The 18,121-nt window shown below is 40.4% G+C and overlaps 1 protein-coding gene across 3 annotated transcripts in view; it reads left to right on the top strand.

The window, feature by feature from the left end:
• LOC146495241 (TOX high mobility group box family member 2-like) overlaps positions 1-18,121 on the top strand; it is an 85,368-nt gene that overhangs the window by 44,768 nt on the left and 22,479 nt on the right. For all 3 annotated transcript variants that reach the window (XM_085147275.1, XM_085147277.1, XM_085147276.1), the window contains one exon: positions 11,959-12,222. In XM_085147275.1, coding sequence (XP_085003401.1) covers positions 11,959-12,222 — 264 coding nt within the window. The remainder of the gene's footprint in view (positions 1-11,958; positions 12,223-18,121) is intronic.

Raw genomic sequence — 18,121 nt, 5'->3', positions numbered from 1 at the left:
GTTAACTGAAAGTGACAAAAATATGACAATCTCTGCTGGAGGCAAAATAAACCCCAACTCAGAAAGAAAAGCTGTTGAATTTCAGTCTTAATAATATAATGAAAATGGCAGCGTGCTAATATCAGCCTTGTATATGTAAAATAATGCTGGTTGCACTGTATATTTTTGCAGCACTGTAACAGCGGCATGAGAACGATCACAGCCAAACCAAAATGGCTTCCTTCACCCACGCCAACACAAATTCTAATTTTGTATAAAGAGAAGTGCTCGTGATTTGGATTCATATCAGCCCGATCAGTCTGCAGGATTTCACTGACTTTTACGTTCGTATATATTTCTCTAGGTTTTTTTGCACACCTCCCCTCGCCCTAAAGTGTAATAAGAGTCTGTGTGAAGAAGTCCGTGTGTGTATATGTGCTGAAGATGAAGCCAAAAAACTGAAGATAAGGAAGGAAAATTTATTTAGAGAAATATTAGAGAAGGAAAAAATGAGCCAGTGGCATGGGGTTGAATGGAGGGGGGGCATACTTGTTGCATTGTATCCCATTGCAGAAGACAAAGCTTTGGGGCCACTAGTCCTTGGAGAAGCAGCAAGTTTCAACCTGTTTATGCCATTGCATTTTTGGCTTCAAGGTGTCTCGCTGAGCTGCGCGTCTCTATTGATTTGGCTGACTTTAGGAGAACAGTGGCTGATGGTCGAGATCAGAATAGAAATCTAACTTGTTGGATGCAGACTTGCTCTTTTTTCTCTTCATTCTTCTTTTTCAGGCTCTAGCTCAGTCTGTTTATTTTTGTATATTTCTTAAGTCTGCCACTCCACCCAGCGTCTTTCTCTCGAAACTGTATTGTTTTCACACATGTGGATTTGACTAAGCTTCATATGCACAAACTGGTACGTCCGCAGTCGCCATGGATTCACTTCAGTTCAGCTCCGTGAAGATTTGTTGGCGTTATGGTTTGGTCAATAAGGAATTTGTTAAAGAGTTATTATACATCGCATTTCAAACCACTTTTCTTTTGTAGAGAAAATGTATTTTCCTTAAAAAATAAAAGTCCTTTGTCTACCTTAAAACTTAAGTTAAATGCTACATTTGTTTATTACTTGTAATGCAAAAGTCAATCAAATAAGTAAAATTACCTTAGCACAGAACGTAAGTTTAGTACATGAATCAATCCTATTGACGATCCTATTCACCCTTACTGCGTTCATCTAAAGTGAGAAGGTAAGTAGCAGCCAGATGTTGAAATCAACTGCACTTGATTAACTGATAATCGGCAAGCAATGCTGCAGTTATCATGTTAAACGCTAAAATTCAACACATTTGGAAAAAAACAGAACAAGTATTGCTTGTTTGGAAGGTTTGACAGGAGAAAGCATCTTGTCTGTAAAAAAACAAAAAAGAAACCAACAAAAAAACATGACAGCATGGCTTAGATTTGCATCCGAACAAATTACGAGACTTATGGAACAACGCCCTTTTGGCAGAAGAGACCAAAGTGAAGGTGTTTGACCAGAGTTCACAGCTGCCCATTTGGCAAAAACCAAAGACACCATATTAGCACAAACACCTCACGCAAACTGTCAAGCATGGTGGTGGAGGGGTGATGATTTAGGCATGCTTTGCAGTCCTTGGACTGGGGCATTTTACAGTTAATGTGTTAACCATGAATTGCTCTGTATACTAAATTATTCTCAAGTCAAATGTGAGGCCATCTGTCTGACAGCTGAGGCTTTGCTGAAACTGGGTCATGCAATAGGACAATGATAGCAAGCACAGCAGCAATTCTGCAACAGAATGACTGAATAGAGGGAGTTGTGCATCAACTAACACCTGTAAACCTCAATAAAACTAAGATAGGGTGTAAAGAAGAGTGGGCCAAAATTCCTCCACGAAGGTGTGACTGTGATAAAGTCTTACAGAAAACAATTAGTTCAAGTTATTGCTGCTAAACGTGTTCCTACAACCCACTGAATTGTGGGGGTACCTAGTTTTATACAGGACTACTTATAGTCCTGTATAAAACCTTCTCTTTCATATTAATGTATATGAGGTTTGGTGTCTGATATGTGGATTTTATTCTTGCCGATACATTTTAGCCTTACTCATAAAATGCACACTTGCACTTTTTCCTGTATTGCCAGCAGCTACATTCACATCAGGATCAGAGCTGACCAATAAAAGAAGTATTTGAAGTGTGGGGAACGGTTAAAGTGGACATTTCTTCATTTTGATCAGGGAGAAGATGGAAATTCTCTGAGATAAATGTATAAAGGATGAATAGCAAAACCTCATCAAGTAGCAAAGGAAGGCTTTCTGAGTGAAATTAGTCCAAATGCATTGCTTGCTAGGAAGTATGCATATCGCTTCTCTGAGAGAGCTTAAAGGATTAACATTTTAGCAAATGTGCTCTCATTCACTTTCTTGGCTAGAGTCAGATGAGAAGATTGATACCGTTATAACTTCTGCTGAGTAAATGTGAAGCCAGACAGTAAGTCTAGCTTTTTCAAATGAAATCAAAAGCAGTCTGGCACATAACCCCCATAAACAACATTAAAAAAAAAAAACTTTAATTATCACGTTAAATAAATGAACTATATCTTAACAATTAGTTAATTGAGCTTTGAGTCTGAGGTGCTGCCAGGTTTTATTTCCAGTATTCTCCCAGATTAAAAAAGTGGATAGCTCTCTTAAAACATCTAACATGATGATATTTTGTCAATCAGTCAGTCGAGCTCCAGATGTTGTTTGCTCCGTATAGATCCAGCGCTCCCTCGCTCTATTTTCTCTACCTCTATATTTCTTTCTCTCTCTCTTCTTCTTTCTCTCTGAGTCAGAGATACCTCAGTACACCCTGGCACCGAACACCCAATGTGGGCGATGCTGATGTGAAAAGGCACCGTTACTTAATAGTGACTCACAGTGCACCATTATACCCCCACCACCATGACTGCAAACTCTTCTCACTTCGCAACGCTCTATCTCCCCACCAAGCTTCCCCTTATACTTCAGTCTTTCGATCGTCCATCCTTGCGTTCTTCCCCAGCAAGATGAAAAACAGGGGGACATTTGAGACAGAGGATGAAAAAAATAAAAATTGAGGGTCTGAAAACGCCAACACGCATCTCACTTCTTCTTTAAAAGCTGCACAGAGCCGCTGGCAAGGTCGGCAGAACGAAGTAGAGATACATATTGCGCGGCGTGTATTTAAATTTCAAGAGAGCGTACAATTTCAGTATCCTGAATTCAGGCGGAAAACGGCTATGAACCAGCGCTGGGGCGTCGATATCTGAAAACAATGCTGGAGAAACATCAGAGGAACATCCTCACAACATCCACACCCATGCTTGGAGGGATTGTAAGATACAGTTGGAACCAGGAGTTGTTAGTTCTTTATGTAGGTCAGTACATGTCAGCCAATAAGTCCAATTACCGTTGCTCTCTGAAATAGAATGGGCAGTGACCTCTACTCTGCTGTCATAGGACTGAAATGGATGGAAGGATGCCTCGGATATAAGTGATATATATTTTCATTCAGAATAATAATAAAAAAAAGATAAACAGAGTCTAGAGTAGATGACAGGATGACAAATGGTTCCAGAAAAGGAGTCCAAAGTGATGTGAGAAAGTCAACATTTTCATTGTTGGAATATGAAGAGTTTAATCTATCATCTTTTGATATTGGAGGCTTTAAAGCACATCTAAACGATCCACTGTCACACTCTTTTTAGTGTACTCCCTCAAATAGTACAGTACATACCCCGCAGAAAGGCAGCACTCCCCGAAAACAGCAACTTATCAGCAGCAAGAGTGCACTCAATGATTCATACACTCTTTTAAGAGAACTTGAAACCTTGGCTCTATTTTGGTCCCGGCCTCTCTCCTCCTCTCTCTCTGTATATGCAGCACAACGGAGCACAGGGATTTAGTAGGACTAAGTAGTTTGATATTTCTATTGGTTTTCTGCATGTATTTCCACTCTCTCTTCCCTTTTCTCCTAGTGATCTTTCTCATCGTATGGAGACCAAGGTCATGGCTGATTGAAATATAATAGAAGTGTAGACATCTGGCCTAATACTGTGGGAAGTTAAATCTATTTTAATGGCCCCTGCCGCAGTGGATTCTCTCTGATGCACTCTTGCGCTTCACTGACAGTAAATCACAATGTTCTCTTATTGCCCTGACTGGAATGAGGGCATAGAGAAAGAACAATGAGGGATCCACATCATTTGTTTTTACCCCTCCCTTGCTTTTTCCTCTCCTCTGTGCTCCTCCTCTTCTCCCCTCTCCACTCCGTTTGCGACTCATAAAGCAAGGGGCTTAAAGAGAGTGACATCATGAAAATAAAAATAAAGGGGATTATGGGCAAGCTATTGTGCCATATGTGATTACTGGGGCTTCCATGTTCCCTAGGGGAAGATGAGTGACTACGAGACAACATATTTTATTTATTTATACAATTCGCTCTAATGAATAAGAATAGGAAATGTGGCTGAGCCCACTTTATTGTGCCCTTTGTCAGGAAAAAAAAATGAAGAAAAAGAACTGCAGCCCTGGTCCAAACATTAAAGAATTTTCTGCTTCTCTCTGTTGCAGTACAAAGATCACCCTTCATCTTTAACTGAGTTGTTTTTTCCCTTAAATCGAACTGACATAAATGTGCAGCGCATGGCCCTTTTTCACACCTTTTCAAAATACTTCCTTTGCGGCCGTGTTTTTAGAGTTCACGTACAATCTAGTACAGGTCCACCCACATCTGCAATGGAGAGTCAGGTCCTTTTTACCCACCTAAATGAGATCCATTTTGATGTGACATTTGAGAGAATTACCAGTGCATAGGGGAGCAGGGAGGAGGTTAGCTCACTCTTTAGCGATTGGTTGAAGCTTACTACAGCCCACCTGTCCTTTAGTGACGGACGCTACCTATGACCCTGAGCTACTATTGGACGCGGTGAAATAGCCCCCCACACACACACTTCACTTATCCCAGTTCTTTCTTTCTGTCAGTCAACCTGGTGGGTCTGCTATTCCATTCTCCTTCCATTGTACTTCGCTGTCTGCTTTTCTTGATACATCACCCAAATGGAGTTCCTTGGCGTTTAAAAGCCAGGTCAGATAGCCTCTGTAGACCCCGCAGACTGCCGCTGTAATGTTCACTTGTGTGGCACGCTTTAGCTCAAACACACATTGATGATGAGTTTGATTTCTGCCCTTTCTCAGTGCTGCAAGTTTCATCTTTGAAGGTGAATTTTAAAGATTTCGCATTGCCACCCGTCTATCTCGACCACACAGGGTGGACGTGAAAGTCGTTATATATGCATGGCCAGCTGTTGTTTGTCACCAAAACCGTGCTGCTCTGTCATTTTTTAACAAAGAAGCATATGGCTGAATGACTTTCCATAGGACGCTTTATACTCATTCAAAGTTATCGAGTTTTGTAATGTATGTGTGTACTGTTAAAAATAAAAAATAAGGGAACATTTGCACAATTTTACTTTTACTTTTGGTGTAATTTTGAATCCAAGTCTCAAAGTGTTGATGATTATGGTTTCCGCCGACCATTGTCAGTTAAGATCTTAAACTTGAGTATTTCATTCATCGAGTGTTTCCTTAATTGCAGTAAGTGGATAATATCAAAAGAAAGACAGCTAAAGCGCTAATAGCAAAGTCCATCCAAGACAAGCCGCTCTTGGCTTTGGACAGTTCGCCTCTTGTCAGCCATGACAGGCTCTCTGCGTACTGTGCAACATTTTCATTTTCCTGTATTTGATTAACATGTTATTGTTCCCGCAAGAGCCGTCTTCCACTAAACACCTACAAATGATTCCATTGCCGAGCTAATGACTTCATCTCCTCTTCTCAGCCATTTGGGTAAAGAAAACTTTAAGTTAAGCAAACTAACACATTTATGTTTAATGATAAGTTAATTACTGAAGATTGCTTGACAAACTGGAACGGTGTTTGGCTGCGGAATTTTTAACCTGCAAGTTTACACATAAAAGTGACATTTTCAGTGTTGAGATTGCCATGTATACTGAGAGTTTAACAGCATCTGCTGTGTGCATAAACTAAGCAAACACAAGTTTAACATGCTTTCAGGTAAAAACATTGCATAAGGCAGTGACTATTTTGCTGAAAAAAATAATTCATTACTGTTCTGCTAACTCTAAAGGGGGAAGCGCAATATCTTGAAACAGTCTGCAGCACAAGCAAGAATCAAATAAAATTAAAAAAAATACTTTGACCTTGAGAGTTGTTGAAGGGATCGATCTGTTTGATTATAGCTTTCCACTGAACCCCCTAAGCACTGTTGTTTCAGTATAAAAACTACCATTAGCTAACTAAAAGAGAAGTTAGCCGAAGTCAAAGCATGAGTAGACTCACAAAAAAACCCTTTAGATGTATTCCCTTTGTACTGGTCATCTCCATCAGAACTCCATACAAATTTGAGTTGTGCAGCTTGTAGCTATGGGAAGGTGTTGCTGTCTGTGACAACTTGCAGTTATAAAGGCTTATAATCTCTGAAGATATTACATGCATGGTTTGTTGTCTTCGCAAGTAATGGTGCAGCTCCTGAGATGAGCTAATAGAGGGTATCAGCCGCACTTCAGAGAGAAAAGATTCATCTTAACCCGACCATCATTCACGGATTAGAACCTGAGGTCCAAAATGCCATAGAGCAGGTTACAAAGACAAGCCATTTTCATATATTCATTACCTCTCCAACTTCAAAAGTCTGCTCCTGATCTCAGTAAATGTAATAAAGCACATTGTTTTCTAAAGATGACATGTATGAATCTACCATAGCGGAATATTTATTTAATATTTGCAACTGGCAACATTTTTTGCATATTAAAAATAGAAATGTTTAATATTATCTTGTATTAAATATTGAATTTAAGCAGCAAGTGTCCAGAAAAATATAAGTAGAAGAAAGATTTAATACTGGCATGCTAAACTGTATTGTTATGTTTAGTTGGATCACATATGTCTAAAGAAGAAAATGTGAGACTGAGGATGCTGTGCGAATTAATTACATTTTTTAAAAACTACATTACAACATTGTTATAAATGCTGTGGATAAATGTTTAAGATCTGAACTCCTAATTACTTTGTTAATGTTACACTGGCAGCAATAATAAACACTCTAACAGGCTTCATAATGTAGACGACCATTCTGGTTCCTGAATTATTTTAGTAAGGGAAAAACACCCAGTTTTTTTCATAAATCGCACCCTGTTTATGAGTGTGTGCTGGACGACTGCTGTATTCCTAGTGAGTTTCTGTGGGTGTACCCATAACCATAGCAAACCTTTTCGAAGTCAGACCATAAAACCTACCATCAGTTAGGCTTTGCATTTTTGCATTTTGTATTCTGGATAAGTTTCCTCCCAGATGAATGTAGAGGCCAGATTTATAACTAGTCCGGTACCCCTTTACATCAACAGATAGGTTTAACCTCCAACATTAGCGGTCTGGTGGTTTGTGTGAACAGAGTGGCCACGGATAGAGTCAAATGGCTGGCTTGAATTATTGTTTCATTCTGCCTCTGTTCACTACATATATTATAAGAGTCTGGATCGACATGAATGGAAACTGCAACTCAACTGGTTGGAGAAGACATACAACCACAAGGCAGTAATTCTAGTTGTTTTCCAAAAAAAACAAGGAGTGGTTTAAGCATGATGATAGGTACTTAAGAGCCACAAGTCGCATCTGTGAACTTAGTTATAGAATGTGAAAAATAAGGTGTTTTGATGTCAAGTCACAAGTGATGAACAAAAGAGATTTGGTACCATCATGTTTAAATCAAAGAATAAAGATAGATTAGAAAAGAACCAATAGAATCCAAAGTAATGTCCTTGTCTTCAAAAATGACGGATTTGCTGAAATTTCACCTCTACAGGGGAGGGTGAAGGTTGGAGAGAGAGATGGCTGAATCAACATTTGGTGTTTCTTTTTGACCTGTCTCTCTTTTATCCACTCCTCTCCTTGTCCTGAAAGACAGTATATTTATGAATTATTTATCCATGTTGGAAAATGTTAAACTTGTGATGTCCTTGTCCTGTGTCTTATCTCCAAGGGCATCATAAGAAGCTGTAAAGAAAAAAAAAACATTTAAAAAGCAATGGAAGGCACAGTCATAAAATAGCCTTGACAGAATTCAAATCTTGGTACAGGCGTACAGTATATATGACAACAGCAATGTTTCTTCTTACGAAGAAGAAATGTCCCAAATGCAAGATGTGTTTTTCACTGTAAAATTGTACCAATCTTGAGTTGTTTAAATTCCCCTAAACCTCTGATCACAGTTTTAGAGATCGTATAGTAGCAGTATTAACTATTCAGTATCAGTATGGTGTCTGGCACATTACTCATCCTGATATGAACAATCATACAGTAGATATTTTTGTTACTGATGAGGTAAAGTAAATTGAATTTCTTTCTAAAAGTTAATTAATTGCGGATAGTTTAACCTCTATGCCTCTTCTGTACCTTTTGGGGGGGCCTGAGGATGACAGCTACTCATTAATACCAAACAAGCCTCAAATTCCATCCTTACATGAAGATTGAGACTTTAATGATACATTGGCAGGGCTGGACAATAACAACAGTAAGCGCGTTAATGACACTTTGTTTGGTTTTTGCACTTTTTGCATTAGAATGTAGCTACTGGTACTTACTTTGGTGTTCATCCACCCATTTTCTTCTGCTTACCCAGCTCAGGGTCGTAGGTGGGGCTGGTGCCAGTCTCAACTCTCATACACCCTGGACAGTCTGTCACAGGGTTTAGACACAAAGGTAGACGGCCATTAATACCCATGGACAATTTAGAATCACTGATCAACCAAACCCATGTTTTTGGACTGTGCATGAAAACCACCTGGAGAGAATCCAAGCTTAGTGGAAACTTGCAAACTCCAAAGAGAAAGGTCTCCTGGATTTGAACCCAGGACTTTCTTTCTGTGAGACAACAACGGTAATGACCACAACACCATGCTGCTCTTTCTTAGATGTCACATCATGTCAGAACCTGTTCTCTAGTGACCTCTCCAGCCTTAGTTTTGTGCTTGGATGCTCAGACCATTGCCATCATGCTGTATATGTACCCATAAGTCACAACATTATTATCCTATATGGAGTACAAAATAGAGGCCAACTGATTTATTCGCGTGCTGCTATTAGATATTTTGCAGATTATTGTATTTATAACAGCTGTTAAATTAAAAAATAAACATTATAATGAAGACACAGGAGAAACACCCTTCAACCATGTTATGGTTGGACAAACCATTGCATGTTGTTAAATGTAGACGTACTCATATAGTGTCTTTCTACTGCAAGTGTCAGTGTTCCAGTCACATATTCATCCACACAGCACTTTTATCTGTGCCTAATATCTTTCTAACATTTTCACACACTCCGATGGATACATAAGGAGTAACTTGGGATTTGGTATCTTACTCAAGAATACTTCGGCCTGCAAAGCAGAGTTGAGGAATCGATCCACTAATCTTCCAACTTGTAGACTACTGTATATACAGCTGCCCCGAGTAGAGTTGGCCAGAGCATAAACAAGTAAATAAATAACTATGCGTAATAAATATTAGGGAAATCTGTTTGTGTTTCGTGTATCAGAAAGAAAAAAATATCGGGCTGATGTATCAGAATATCGACTTTTTAAATCACCAAATATCGGTATCAGTATTAAAAATTCCATATGCATTAGGCTGTAGTGGAAGGTGCTAGAGTCATTTTAGAAGTGGGGCTACACTGGCAGTCTGACCTTGGGAGTTGAATTCGTACTGCTCAGCTTCATGAATGTTGAAAACCAAAAAACCAACGAGAACGCTCTCAGTCATGCCCTTGGCCTGATAGACCACCAAAGGGTTCGACTCTTCCACTAAAAACTGCTGTTTGATCTCTTGATGCAGTCCTGTTGTTCTCAAAGTTCTTCTTGAACGCTGTACTTCAAAAGCCAAAAAAAGAAAAGTTTATGCTCCACACTCTCCAATTTTTAATTAATCAAGAACAATTTTTTAAAGAAAGATCCAAGAATTTCAGTGAAATAAAGGTTCAGCACAATAACAGAAACAGCTGTGAGTCAGTGGGTACATACACTCACAACGTTGGGTCCTGAGCAGGCTGGATCTACACTTTGGGGATTGTTGTGCAGGAAGGGCTTTTACCCTGGGGTGTTGAGCTTAGGTGTGTTTTTTTTTATCGTCGAAGTGGGTGATAAATGTCACAGTAACATCCACGTGAATGCCAAGACCCAAGGTTTCTTAGCAGAGCATTGCATTGAAACAAGACAGTCAGTGTCATTCACTTTACCTGTCTGCAGCTTTAATGCTGTCGCTGATCAGTGTGTAGTCAAGTCAGTTTTATTTGTATTCTTAGTAAATTTAATCGGCAGCATTTGTCTGTTAACCGTAATAAAAAATGACAACAATAATAAATGTTAGACAAGGAACAGACATTTGCACAACTTTTATCACGGGAAAAGAATTTGTCAGCGATAATATTTCTAAGCAAGCGCCAAACAATGCGAGCAAGTGTTGTGAGAAAGAGAAAATAGCACATCATCCCCTGATGGTAAACATACTCCCTTTTATTATTATTATTTTCTCCCTAATGATAGTTCACATTATGAGACTTTTATCCTATCTTCAAGCACCAGTTCTGCTAGTGGGGACGTTGTAGCTGTTCCTCAACATTTCTTGCCATTTGTTTGCTAAAAGTATTTGTTTGCAAGATGAATTGCTGCACTGGCAGGCGAGATGACAGCCTACACGAAGATGATATTGAATTGATTTCTGAAATGTTGCAGAACGGACTAGTTGATGTGTACCACGAGACATGAATAATAAAAATTCTATTAAAAAGCTCTTGAATGGCTGACAGTGGAATATTATTTGTGATGATTAATTTTCTTCAGTCATTATAAAGGGGAGTTGGCATCAGATTGCCTCTGACAAAATTGCTTTTCACTCCCTGGTGAATACCCTCTGTATGCTTTTTGAGAGCACAAAACCATATTTCTCAGCGCAATATTATGTCAAGATAGGCCCTGGAAAAGACATTTCTCATGTATCACCTTATTAGTGCCGTAAAATCTGTGCTGTTTTAACTGCTGAGGTCATTTGGTATATTCTGCATACATTTCACAATGACTCTGAGGTTTGACTAGTCCAGTTTTTTTCCTTCCATTTCTAAAAATATGATTGGCATTATAATTACAAGCTTATAAAATAGCCTCTAAGTGACTGTCTGTCAGTGGCGTTTTTCAACGTAATGAATTTGATTAACTGTATCTTAAAGGCGTGCAGGCTGACAGTTTGTTTCTTCAAAGCTGTCAGGATTTCTGAATTATTCTGTGCAACATCTGTTGTCTAACTCTAATTAATTTGCGGCGTACATTTGCGTTGAATGATTTCTTTAACTTTTGCAAGTGCGACGAAAATTTGCATTTCTAATTAATTTTATTTTCAGCAAAACACACTGAATCGACTGCCGCAGTTCAGCGGTGTCTGGAAGTGTCTGCACAAACAACATGGAAACAACAGAAATCAGCAGGTGCATTTAAAAGCTAATTATGAAGCTTTTTATTTACTCAGGAGCGTCTTTTGTTAGCTGTTTCCTTCCCCGGATGATTACTCAAGTTTGTTTTGCCATTCAAATGCTTTCTAATAGCAGTGAAAGGGTTTTATTGATATTGTAACTAACTATGACACTGCTTTGACGTGCAGGTACGTAAGCGCTCCGGGGCGGAAGGATCGCCCATAGACAAGACCTGTCCTCGCATTTTTCTTTGTGTTTGTTGATAGACTGTGTGCTAGGGGGGAAAAAGCTGAACTCTTATTGCGACTTTGTTCCCAAAATAAGTAAACGATCCTGTCTTCCCCTTTCCTCTTCATGCTCTTCTAAAAAACAGATTGCTCTTCTTCTGCTTTTTCAGAGCTACTCCAGTCAGGGCAGAGGCGGCAGTGGTGGCGGAGGAGGAGGAGCTGGGGATGAAGACTACGAGATCCCCCCCATCACACCGCCGAACCACGCCGACCCTTCTTTGCTCCACCTCATGGAGCACGAGTCAGGTTACCCTTTTCACTCCCTGCCACACAATGGCTTGCTCAACACCTACTCCTACCCCGAGCTGCCCGCACTCATGATGTCCAACATGCTGGGTCAGGAAACTCACCTCCTGTCTGGGCCTATGCACTCGGTGAGTACATTTTTTTTTTTTGTCCACCTTTTTAGCTGTGGCACTTTCTGCTCATGCAAGTCAAGCGCTGTGCCAGGCTATTAGTCTTTGTGTTCGGAGGATTGGAAGGTATCCAGCAAGTCAGCATGGAGAGCGTTTCGTCTGAAGGTTTTACATGTTCTAGTCCTTTTAAGATTTGATGTGCTGCATCGAACAATATAAACGTATATAAACTGTAAGGCCACAAAATAACCAACTGTTCTGCATGCTGATCATGTTTTTTCGTAATGGGAAAGTTCTTCTATTAGAGTCATAATTAACTTGGTTCGAGGCCAAGGAAGAAGCGCTGAAGTCTGAGCAAGGCCAAAATCTAAGCATAAATACAGAGAGCTGCTGCTTCCTTAACACCGAGACCACTGCAGCAGAACTTCTTTAATATCTGCACAGCTGCGCAAGTCAAAGATTTCATTGCCTCGAAAATGAGCCAAGAAGGGATGGAGAAACTCATTGTGGCGCGTTTTCTTTCGTTACAATCAGCAAATCCAAAAAGGAGAGGGGTAAGGATGAGTGAGTGGGGGAGGAGGGAGGGGATCCCTTGTCAGCTACTTTTTTATTTCAAAAGGACGCCGAGGACCTCCATTCTTCCCCTCAGTTAAAGGGACTTTCTCCCGTGTTAAACATGCTTCAGACTGAACATGTAAACACCCCCGGCGAACACATTCAAATGCTTTAATCATAGGATTGAATCAAATGAATTATAGATGGCCCGCGTGGTGAATTATTCAGCGTTATATACTTTCATCTGACATAAATATTACTTTTTTTTTTCTCCGTGGCCTCCGTCATGAATATTTATGCTTTAATGTGAGCATCCGTGGCATTTATCCCCCGTTAATCAGGTCTTATGTGATTTTCAGAATCAAACCGCATAAGATGCAGACTCTTATTTTTTTCCGTGGGTGGTAGCTGAGGCCTCCATTAAAGCCAGTCTTCAGGATTAGGTCACAATCCACTGGCTACTTTGCTGAATGTGCTCGGGTGCAGGAGGACGATGCCGCCGGCTCGAACGTCTGTCTGCTTTTTAGCGCGAGTGAACGCTCGAAACAAAGTGTTGATTAAGCTTTTGACACGGGAGCGCATACCCTGCGTCTAATGCGCGTGCACAGCACGTTTAAAGTTTATGTTATGTCCGTGTATGTATGTTCAATAAAGCCTCCAACCCCCTGTTTTTTTGGCCGGCAACAATTTCGAAGCAAACAAAGAGGGAGTACCTGCCTCTTAAACAGCTTTTGTTTCACCTTTGCAATTATTTATTTTCAAATAGCCCTTCAGGGTAATGTTCCATTTTCTTATTTCACACCCCCTTTTCTCATAAATGAACCGTCATTGTAATAAATCACCGCACAAACAGAGACTTGCACACACTGTGAAAGGTCCAGAGATTTATGTAACACATTCATGTTTCCCACTTCCACATTTTAGTACTACTCTAGCAGAGGCTGGCTAATAATAGCTGCTATTAATATTTCTTGTTGCCTAGCAACCCCAGCAAGTAATAGCTTACTCTGGAAAAATAGATGACCGATAAGGAAGAAGGAGGAGGGGTGGTGGTGGTGGTGGTGGGGTTGGAATGGGAAGGGGGGGGGATTCAATTCATTTATTATCTCCTGGGACAAGAGGAGCTTATTTCTGAGGCTGAGGAATAGGAAAGTAGGCTGTATATGAGAAATATTTTAACGCAATTGGAGATGACGTTATTTTCATTTTGCTTCCATCAGGGATGTTTCATTTGATGTTTCCCCAGCAAAGTCAATTAACCTTAATTTCATACTGATAAAGGTATAATAAGGAAGATTGAATTTATGTCTGCTGCATGCTTAAAGAATAATAAGGGTGGATAGAAATAAGCTCTCAGTGTAACCAGGGGCAGCAATGAAGAGACAAGCCTTTACCTTTGTTGTATTGTATTGACAAAAACCTTACAATAAACTCACAAAATTGAAGGAGATAGCTGGGAAAAACCAAAACGCTAATCATTCAACAGCCTTCTTTCACCACCGCCGCCGAAGCAAATAAAAAGTCGACAGCATTACCTTAAGGATACGCTTCTCTTCAGTAACAGCTATCCTTCACTGCACATTTAAAACCTCCTACAAGTACAAGCTCAGCTGGAGCAACAGATACGCTTCATCTCGAGGGATGTTGTTGCTGTTTTTTGTACAACATTTAGCCTAAGGCTAAAGCTCTGTAAACTTCTCGCTGCTTTGGGATTCTCTTTTTCAGCTCACATCGATCCTACAGCAAACAGAGTTAAATCATTACAGGATTGAGAGCAGTGGATTGACCATCACAGTGCTGCATGGGCACATACAGTAATTTTGCATCAGTTTGTCCTTGTAGCTGTAGTCTGTATTAATAATCTTGAGCTTTCTGACCGCGCGGAAGTCATTTCTCTTCAAAAGCCCTGGGTTTTTTTTCTTCCTTTAGTTAGACAAATTTCTTTTTTCCATCTAATTGTGATTCCACAGGCAAGTGAACTATTACAGTAGCTGGTGAATCAACGAGATGTGTAGTGGATGTAGGGAACAAAAAATAAAAATCTGTCAAATAGATGCATTGAATGTTTCAGATTCACTGATGTATGTTTTTGTTTTGTTTTGGGTTTTTTTTTTTTCCATTTTTATTTTCATCTGTCAAATCCAGCACTTAGTTGAGATCCAGAAGTTGATCCTTTTTGCTGCGGTTGCGTGTTGTTCATCATAGCAGTTCTCAACTGCCAGTTTTGACCCATTTCTTAGACTTAAAATTACACCTTTTACAGGAACTCCAACAAGAAGCAGCATCAACACTGCTGTTATAAAAGACAGAGCTGTCTATCAGCGAAGCTCCTACATTCTCAAAACTCCTCCTCACACCGCTGACCTAGTCTGTCAGCTTCTCTGAACCGAGCCAAGTCTTGGATGACTGGATACTGTGAAATGTAACATGCTGTCGTGCGAATGCTCATTGCTGAGGGAGAATCCCTGTCTCATCCTCAGCTGCCAGCATTTCTGCCATCCCGGCACTTGGTGGAGAGGTGGCACCCAGGGGTCCCGTGTTCAACAAGCGCCCTGATCATTCAGGTCTGGCTGATGGCACAGTGGCGCAGGGGAGAAGGAGGGGCTGGGGAGGCGGGGGGGTTGCAGGCAAGGTCAGTCTCTTTGAAAAAAATATTTAAAAAAAATAAAAGCAAGAGGGACCCTCGCTGGGAGGCGGTAATGAGAGGTCGAGGAGGAGTTTGCACAGCGGCCCCAACGTGGAGCCTTGAGGGGGGGCCACTGTGTTTAAATATTCAAACAGAGCATGAGGCCCTGTCTCATTACTAGTGTAATGAGGCCAGTTACAGAGCAGGAAAACCCCTGCCACCAAAAAAAAAAAAAAACAGTGGCCAATTTCACAAGTTTCTTACACACATGACTCCAGCCAGGAATTGTGTAGAGCTTTGATAAATATGTGGTTCTAGTTTAATATCTCTGGCACAGCGATGTGTGACTAACAGGCCAGTTTTAACCCTCTGCTGACAGCTTGATGTTGATATCACGGACAAGTTGTCAGTCGGAGTTGTTTTGGTTGGTTGGTCGGTTCGTTTTTGGTGGCTTGTGCATAGAAAACTACAGCAAGCTCAGCATTCACTTTCATATTTAGCAATCTTGATTGAACATAAGCATTAATTTAAAGATGCAGTGCATCCAATAAAAGGTCTTACTTTAGTGCAGTTGAAGGTGTCTTCACATCATAAGTAGATCGTGTTTGCACCCTGCTACTATTTGTGCAGCATGTGGGTGCTCGGTATATATGTGTGTGTTGACCATGTGCGTGTATATATAGATATATGTGCGTGTGTCTTTGTTTGCCTTTGTCTCCAGAAAAAGTAGAAGAGTAAGCTGCAAGGTTAGGTTGGCTTGGCTTAATTTGATTTTGTTTAATCTGGAGAAAGAAATTTACTTGCGCCGCTTGGCATTTGCGACAAGGAACGGCTACGGAAAGGCCACAACTGTTTTAGGGCGGTGACATAAAAATCGTATTGACAGCTGTGGTTATGGAGAGTGCATGGATGTAAGATGAAGCGATCGAGCTATCGAAGAGATCAAAGTGAGTTAAAATAAAGTGCACACGGTCATGTTTGAGATATTTAGGGTATTCAGAGGTGCTGAGTTTAGAGAAAGTGTTCATAGTAGAATCTGGTTGTTGAGTACTTAGGGTGAAGTGCAAGGTGTCAGTCTTTCCTTTGTCCGCTATTTAAGTAGATTTATCTAAAATATTTTCTCAATATTTGGAGTTGGGTTTGACATGACATGCTCAGTGAAGCTGGATTTTTTTTTTCCTTTTAAATTGAAACAGCCATCTTTTTTCCATTGTAGGTTTTTTAAGACATATCTCATATGACCCGCTTGCTCTGCTGCCTTTCACTGGAATAGATATGACATCTTGGTGACGTTCCCAGATAAATCACTTTTGGAACAGTAGAAATATTTTCTGTCGCGGCTTTCTATTTCACAAAAAAAAAAAATTGAGAGAGGAAAAAAGAAAGAAAAAAAAAAGACAGATGCCCTTCAGTGCTACACTCCACAACAGGGGTGAACAATGTGTCTTGTAGCTGTCAAAAGAAATGACGGCAAGATAATTGGTGGGGCATTCCCGTTTCGCTTAAACCGAGACAAGTAGGCTTCAAAATAGAATCGGGCTTTTTAAAAAAGTAAAGCTTTGTTTTGCGCTGCTCATTATGCAGGGTTCAAAATGGAGTAATGAAGACGGGCATTAACAGATTGAGCTTTAAAAACAAATGCACATTCATTGGGGCTCATGAATATTCATGCCGCTAATTCAAATAACCTTAGGCAACTGTTACATCTAATGAATATTTAAAACAGCTTGGTCACAGAGATTTGAACACTGCATTATATCTGACTTTCTAGGATCATTGTGTACAAGAGTAAACAATTAGTAATGCCAAAAACAGATTCCAGCGGTGATGGAAATACGTCTGGGAAACAGTGTCCCGTGTTGTCACATTAGTTACAGGCCGTTGGCACTCCTAAGGCGAGCGCGATGCCATGCGACGGTGTGAAAAATTGTAAATAATCATAATAATTGGTGAAATGATTTGTTGATTAATTGGGGAGCGTAATCAACAAAATTATTAAGTGGAGCAATTTTGAAATCATAATCAGTTATCACGCAAAAATGCTGCAAATGTGAGATTGTGTTGATTTTCACCTGTTGTGCTTGAAAATCGAACAGGTTCAATGTATTAGTCGGTCACCGAACCAGTCATAAGAGAAAAAAAGTGATATATTTATTTAGATATGTATCATAAAGGGAGAAAAGTCTTTGTTTTGGGGGGTTTAATCATCATAAAACAAATTAAAATGATCATAAACCTAACGAGCTCGCTCAGTCAGGAAGGTAGAGTTAGCAGAGCGCGCCCACTGTGCACCTGGCACAGTGGGCCCTCGGGCGACCCGAGGGTTGACTAAACATGTTTATGTTTACCGCCTGGCGCCCTTACATGTTACAAGTCAGAGAATCCCATGCTGGCTACTTAAAAGAGGGCCTTCCTATGAGGGGATCAGTGTGGTGACTCGTCCTCGCCACCACCGCGACGCTAATTAGGCCCACCGCAAAGCCAGCCTGTGGGGATAATGTCCCATTATTAGAGTCATTTGTTTCAATTAACCGCTCTGTGATTCTACAATAGCACTGCGCAGCCCAGCGCAAAGAAGCCATTACTCTCGCCCAGGGAACCAATGAGGTCTGGGACGAGAGTGTTTGTAAGAAGGTTACGGATACCTGCCGCTGCCAGCAGTCGTGCTGTCGTGCTCCGCATTTAGCCCAGTCTCTGATGAGTTGTTTGAGCCCTGGGAGAGTGGAAAACACTCCT

This window comes from Neolamprologus multifasciatus, chromosome 20 (assembly GCF_963576455.1).
Source record: "Neolamprologus multifasciatus chromosome 20, fNeoMul1.2, whole genome shotgun sequence".
Taxonomy (NCBI): domain Eukaryota; kingdom Metazoa; phylum Chordata; class Actinopteri; order Cichliformes; family Cichlidae; genus Neolamprologus; species Neolamprologus multifasciatus.
The sequence above is the reverse complement of the archived record's forward strand: the minus strand, read 5'-3'. Positions and strand labels throughout refer to the sequence as shown.